Here is a 6,103-nt window from a genome sequence, read left to right as displayed (position 1 = left end):
TCCTCTTTAGGTCCAAAGATAATAACTTCAGTTTTGTTTCTGTTCAGCTGGAGAAAGGTTTGGCACATCCACACATTGATCTGTTCTAAGCATCTATTCAGTGATTGGATGGGTTCAGAGTCACCTGGTGACATCGTGATGTACAGCTGTGTATCATCCGCATAATTGTGGTAGCTAATCCTATGTCCTGTTATAACCTTAGCCAGTGGGAGCATATACATATTGAAAAGTAGGGGTCCTAGGATTGAACCTTGGGGTTCACCACATGTGACCTTTGACCTCTCTGACGAGAAGTTTCCGATTGAAACAAAGAAATCCCTGTTCTTTATGTAGGATTCAAACCAGTTGAGCACTGGACCAGAGACTCCGACCCAACTCTCCAGTCGATTTAGTAAAATGTCATGGTCAACAGTGTCGAAAGCTGCACTGAGGTCCAACAGAACCAGCACTGTGGTTCTCCCACAGTCTGTATTTATGTGGATATCATTGAACACTTTTACCAGGGCCGTCTCCGTGCTGTGGTGAGCACRAAAACCRGACTGGAAGGAGTCAAAGCAGTTTGTTATTGTTAGGAAGTTATTTAATTGTTTAAAAACTGCTTTTTCAATAGCTTTGCTGATGATTGGGAGGTTGGAGTTTGGCCTGTAATTCTGCAGTACTGATTTGTTTAGATTTTTCTTTTTTTAATCAGTGGTTTGATAACTGCTGTTTTCAAAGCCTGGAGGAAAACACCTGATGAGAGCGATGAGTTTACTATTTGGATCAGATCATTAGCAATGACAGGCAGGACTTTCTTAAAGAAATGTGTGTGTAGGGCATCCAGACAGCAGAAACTGGAGCTTAATTGACTTATAATTTCCTCTGGGGTTTTATAATTAATTAGTTGAAATTGGGTCATTTTTCCTGCATTTGTTTTGTTTGGGCAGAGCATTGGTACTGGCTTTGGAGTGGATGTGCAGATTAATCCTCTGATCTTTTGAATTTTCTTTGAGAAGAAGCTGGAAAACTTGTTGCAGGCGGCATTAGATTGAAATTCAGGCGGCAACGTTAGAGGAGGGTTTGTGAGCCTGTCAACAGTTGCAAATAAAGCTTGAGCATTGTTAATGTTTTTGTTTATGACATCTGCAAAGAAAGCCTCTCTTGAATGTTTTAGTGTTGTGTGATAGTTACGTAGTCTCTCTTTGTAGATGTCACAATAAACGTGCAGTTGAGTTTTACGCCATCTCTATGGAGATTTCTTCCTACCAGTCACAACCTTCACTTTAATGGGGGAAATGTAATCAATGATATCTGAAAGTTTGCACTGAAAATCATCTACCAATTTATCTACGTCATTATAGCTTAAGGACGAGGAAGAAGAGTAAATTTGATTAAATGTTTCTGCTGTGTTTTCTGTGAAAGTACGTTTTGTGATAGTAGCTTTTTGTAGAAGTGGGTTAACGGATAAAGAACTGTCAAAGATAACAGCAAAGTGATCCGATAGGGCAATATTAGTTACAGAGACATTGGAAATATTCACAWCCTTAGTGATAACCAGGCCCAGTGTGTGTCCTTGAGTGTGTGTTGCTTGATTGACATGTTGTGTTAAAACAAAACTCTCTTTTGCCCCTCCGTCTTGGGGGTTGTCAACATGAATGTTGAAATCACCGACAATTATTAAACAATCATAATCAATGCATATGAGAGATAGAAGCTCATTCAATTCCGTAAAGAAATTTTCCACGTATGTTGGAGTTCTGTACAAAGTTAGTGTCAAAGTTCGTTTGTGGCCTTTTACCTCAATTCCAAGATACTCAAGACGTGAAATTACCCAAAGAGATTTTACTACAGTTCATGGAGTTCTTAAATATTGAAGCCACACCTCCTCCTTAATAAAAATATGAAGTTTATCACTTTCAACAACCTACTTTAAGTATTTCTAGGTGTGACTTTTTTTTTGTTTGTTTGTTTGTTTGTGTTTGTCCATTTTAATTTCCAAGAATTTCTACATGACTATATTCCTCTCTGCTTGTGTTTGAGTCTTTATGCAAATATATGGTGTAAAGCAGCTTTTTGAAAAATGTTTTTTTTGTTCTTTCACTCAGATCAAGACATGTTTATCTATGGGTGTTGCTGTTGGCTTGGGGAAGATGAAAATCTCTAGTGTCCCAAAGTCTTGCATTCGTGTCCTAAAAAACCAGGACGTTGCCACTAACTTCAGCTCTGGTCTCTACCAACACTTCACAGAGGTATCAGGAGGAAATGGTTGGTTGGGGGAGTTTTCAATTTTCCAAAATGATTCCATGGGCTACATGAACTGGCTAAAGAGCCTGAAAAAATATCCAGATGTTGTTTCATACTCCCTTCGACCTCTCTATGAGCTCGTGCCAAACGAGCTTCAAAAGGCAGCAGTGAAAGATGCTATTGAGCAGTATTTGAAGGACAATGCTGTGAAAAAATCACTCAAAGAACCACACTGTGAGGGCAAAACCCCTAATGTGGCATCTAACTGCTGCCCTCAGCACGCCTCCTGGGGAACTCTAACAGTGAGCATTGTTCAAGGTTGGAAACTATATGGAGATGTTTTTGGAAAAACTGATGGGTGGGTTGATGCAAAGGTAAAAAAACAAAGACCTTATGGAACCTGATGAGCACACCATTTAAATGGCTCCTCTTTTGTTCACAGCTATGCCAAGATGTACTATGGTTCCATACAACGCAGGACCAAAGTGATCGAATCCAATAATCCCCAGTGGAACGCTGAGTTTAATTTGGGCAAGGTCAGTAAATGTTATCATCACAGATTAGCTGAAAAAGCTCAACAACAGACAAACTGATCCATTTACGCTGCTGATGCAGCAGAATTTAAAGAGTTAATACCAGCATCTATTTTTACAAAAATAAACATTAATTTACCAGCAGTGTGGAGAATTTATTCTTTGGTGCCACCAAAACTATTTGTTAGCAAACATTTCATATTGGGTCAAATATAATTTAATATCAGAAATGTGTTGTAGTTTCCATTTCAGCTAGATGATGTTAAATTATTGATCATGAACTAATCTGTCCTTCAACTTGTGGCTTGCATCAGACAGCAACCACAATAACAAGAAAAGAGAACCTCCCTTTAGGCCCGACTCGTTCTTGTTTCGGTTCTCTCAGAACCAACCTGGGTGTCTGTGGACATGCGGCTCCCACACTCACTGCTCTGCTTAACCTGTTGACTTTTTGTCCAATTGTTTTCTCTGTCCTACTGATTGCTTATTTTTTGTTTTTAAAAACTTGATTGAAATAAATAAATCAAATCAAACAAGATAAATCAAAGTATACAATCAATTCCATTTCTAGATCCAAGCCAGGCTGTTGACTCTTTATGTTTTGGGATACTGGGTCAGCACCTACATGAAAAAGAATTTGGTTTTACTTGAATAGACCATGCTAATCATGGTGTTTATGATCGAGTACAAATAAAAGTAAAAATAGAAAAAAAATCTGAAAATATTTGAATAGAAACCACTTTACACATATATTGTGTAAACAGACACAGCCTGGCTCAGTGGTCCCCAAACTTTTTGCTGTGAGTGCCACATAACTTTTCCCTTCACTGGTGGGGGGCCGGAGTCAGTTTGTAACAGAAAAAGTGAGACGATTGCAGGAGTGCCTAAATGTAAAAATATATTGTTTTCCAGAAAGCACAATCAAATAACTCTCTCTGGGTTCTTCACAGAAAAAATCCAGGAAGGATTATAGCCCGTATTTTCCGAACTATGAGCCGCACCGGACTATAAACCACAACCCCAAAGTTTTTTTGTTTTTTTTAACCAGTAAACATACACATATAAGCCTCAGATATCTGCCGCTCCAGGTTTTCCACAGTGATGCAGCAGCAGAGGGGGGCGGACACCCCACATTTTAGTCATAACGGGTCAATTGAATATGACATTTATTACGTTGAAAAAGAAACGTTGCCAAGTTTAAATTTAATTGAACAGTAACTATAACAGTAAAAGTGCTGATACTTCGTGTCTGCTACTAGCATGTGTTAAATGAAAATGGGCACGTTGTTCTTCTTCTTCTTCTTCTTTAGATTTCAACAGCAGCTTACATCCATTATTGTTGCACTACTGCCATCTACTGGATCCTAATATCTACACCTCAAATTCTCATAATTATTAAAAAAACTGTTAAATAGCATTTCCCCTCAATGCTATTTAACTGATCAACAACATTCTCAAATTTCAATTCCCTATTAAAATCTAATTCCGTTTTAATGGACGCTTTCTTTTATTTTCAATGATTCACTTTGTAATGGTCTCGCTATGGTGTCTTGTACCAAAACTAACCATCAGCCAAAGTCCTTTCACACGAGTCAGGATTAATTAGTTCTTCCTTTATTTCCATGTAGAATGAAGTGAAACTGTCAAAACACAAACAACTCAGGATGAGCTCAGAGCAGCTTACAGATTAAGTGTTTTACATTTAGATACATACATTAGAAGTACAACTGATACAACAACTACCTCAGAATGCTATGAGCGGCAATGCTACGTAACAACCTGAGAAATCTTAGCAACCTGTTAGTTAGCAATGACGTAGCACATAATCAAATCGCCCACAAGTATTTCCAAAACTAATTCAATAAACAAGTTACTTATTTTATCATATGTTAACATAAAGGCTCGTTTTGAAGTATAAGCTGCTCCTTACAGGCATTGCTTCGAAGAACTCGACCTTAAATGTGGCGTTCATAACAGACACGTGTTCATCTGCCAGTGGTGGAGAAAGTACTCAAAAATGTACTTAAGTAAAATTACAAATACACAGACAAAAATGTACTCAAGTAAAAGTAAAACTAGCACATTAACATTTGTACTTAAGTAAAAGGAAAAAAGGACTGGCTTTTAAAAATACTTAAGTATTAAAARTAAAAGTACTTGCTGAATGGATTACCTAATCCCTAATACAATATCATTAAGTGAACCGATCGTATTTAATTTTAATACATTAGAAATGTGCCATTTAATGAACAATGCCACAGATAAAGCATGTTTTTATTATGTTTATGCTCTGTAACATAGTTTAGACTTAGATATGTGATTCTATGCATCATAATTTCAGGGATGGAAACATCTTGTCTCCTGTCCTAACATAGCATGAACTTCACTTTTATTGCCACTAGTGGCATTTATTTTTAAAGAAATCCAACAGAAAGGGGATGGAAAGAAGGTGGGTGGGAGAGGACAGGCAACCAAGGAGCCACGTAGCAGTGTTGTAGTCAAGACCACGTACCCGAGAAATTGATCTGAAAGATCCACATTCCCATAAAACACCTAGATATTAAATACTTAGAGCTGAAATAAATTTAATCAGTAAAGATCCGTCCGGAAGAATCGGATCGTTCCTGAATGTCATATCAATGCAGACTTTGGTCACAGCGTTGTCCCATATTTGCGACACCTCAGTCAACACCTCCACACAATAATTAAGAACATGAGTGACAACTTTTTTTCATCGCAGATGCAACATGTGTGTCTCAGTCTGTACAGCTAGCTTTGATAGCATCACGTCCACAGATCTTACCTTTCTTTAAGCTTTCCTTCAAAGTGACGCTAAAAGTTGGACGAAGTCCCCACCGTCTGTGAAACCGAAACGCTGCTGATTTTATATGTCGCCATATCAATTTATTATATTACTGACGATTAGAGAGACTTCTTCTCCAGCTAAGAGGAAACCACTGCGCATGTCTTGGAGCTCCGGGTGCAAGTAAAGGGGGAGGTGATGGATGACAACAGACACATAAGTCACATTATTGCTTGGATTTTACAGCACCACCTTAAGTCCCTGAACTTCACATTTTAACAGACAAAAAGCGTAACGCGACTTGGATGTAACGAGTAACGCGACACTTTTGTAGAAATGTAGTGATGTAGAAAGTAAAGATACTTACTGTAAAATGTAGTGGAGTAAAAGTAGAAAGTATTCATTATTAAATCTACTTAAGTAAAGTACAGATACACAAAAATTGTAACTTAAGTTACTTCCCACCACTGTCATCTGCTCTACCGCTAGCAAACAACCGTACTGATTAAATAACATAAAAGTCAAGCAGTTCCCTAAAAGTCCA

General features: G+C 37.9%; 2 protein-coding genes across 2 annotated transcripts in view; both read left to right on the top strand.

Moving 5' to 3' along the window:
* Nucleotides 1–6,103, top strand: part of LOC103470916 (perforin-1-like) — a 192,613-nt gene that overhangs the window by 131,334 nt on the left and 55,176 nt on the right. The window lies entirely within an intron of this gene.
* The window catches only part of LOC103471480 (perforin-1-like), a 23,677-nt gene that overhangs the window by 10,624 nt on the left and 6,950 nt on the right, over nt 1–6,103 (top strand). The window contains exons 8-9 of the mRNA XM_008420512.2: nt 2,085–2,581; nt 2,666–2,759. Of these exons, the coding sequence (XP_008418734.2) occupies nt 2,085–2,581; nt 2,666–2,759 (591 nt within the window). The remainder of the gene's footprint in view (nt 1–2,084; nt 2,582–2,665; nt 2,760–6,103) is intronic.

The sequence above is a fragment of the Poecilia reticulata genome, linkage group LG1 (genome assembly GCF_000633615.1).
Source record: "Poecilia reticulata strain Guanapo linkage group LG1, Guppy_female_1.0+MT, whole genome shotgun sequence".
Lineage (NCBI taxonomy): Eukaryota > Metazoa > Chordata > Actinopteri > Cyprinodontiformes > Poeciliidae > Poecilia > Poecilia reticulata.
This window is presented reverse-complemented; position numbering and strand designations above follow the sequence as displayed.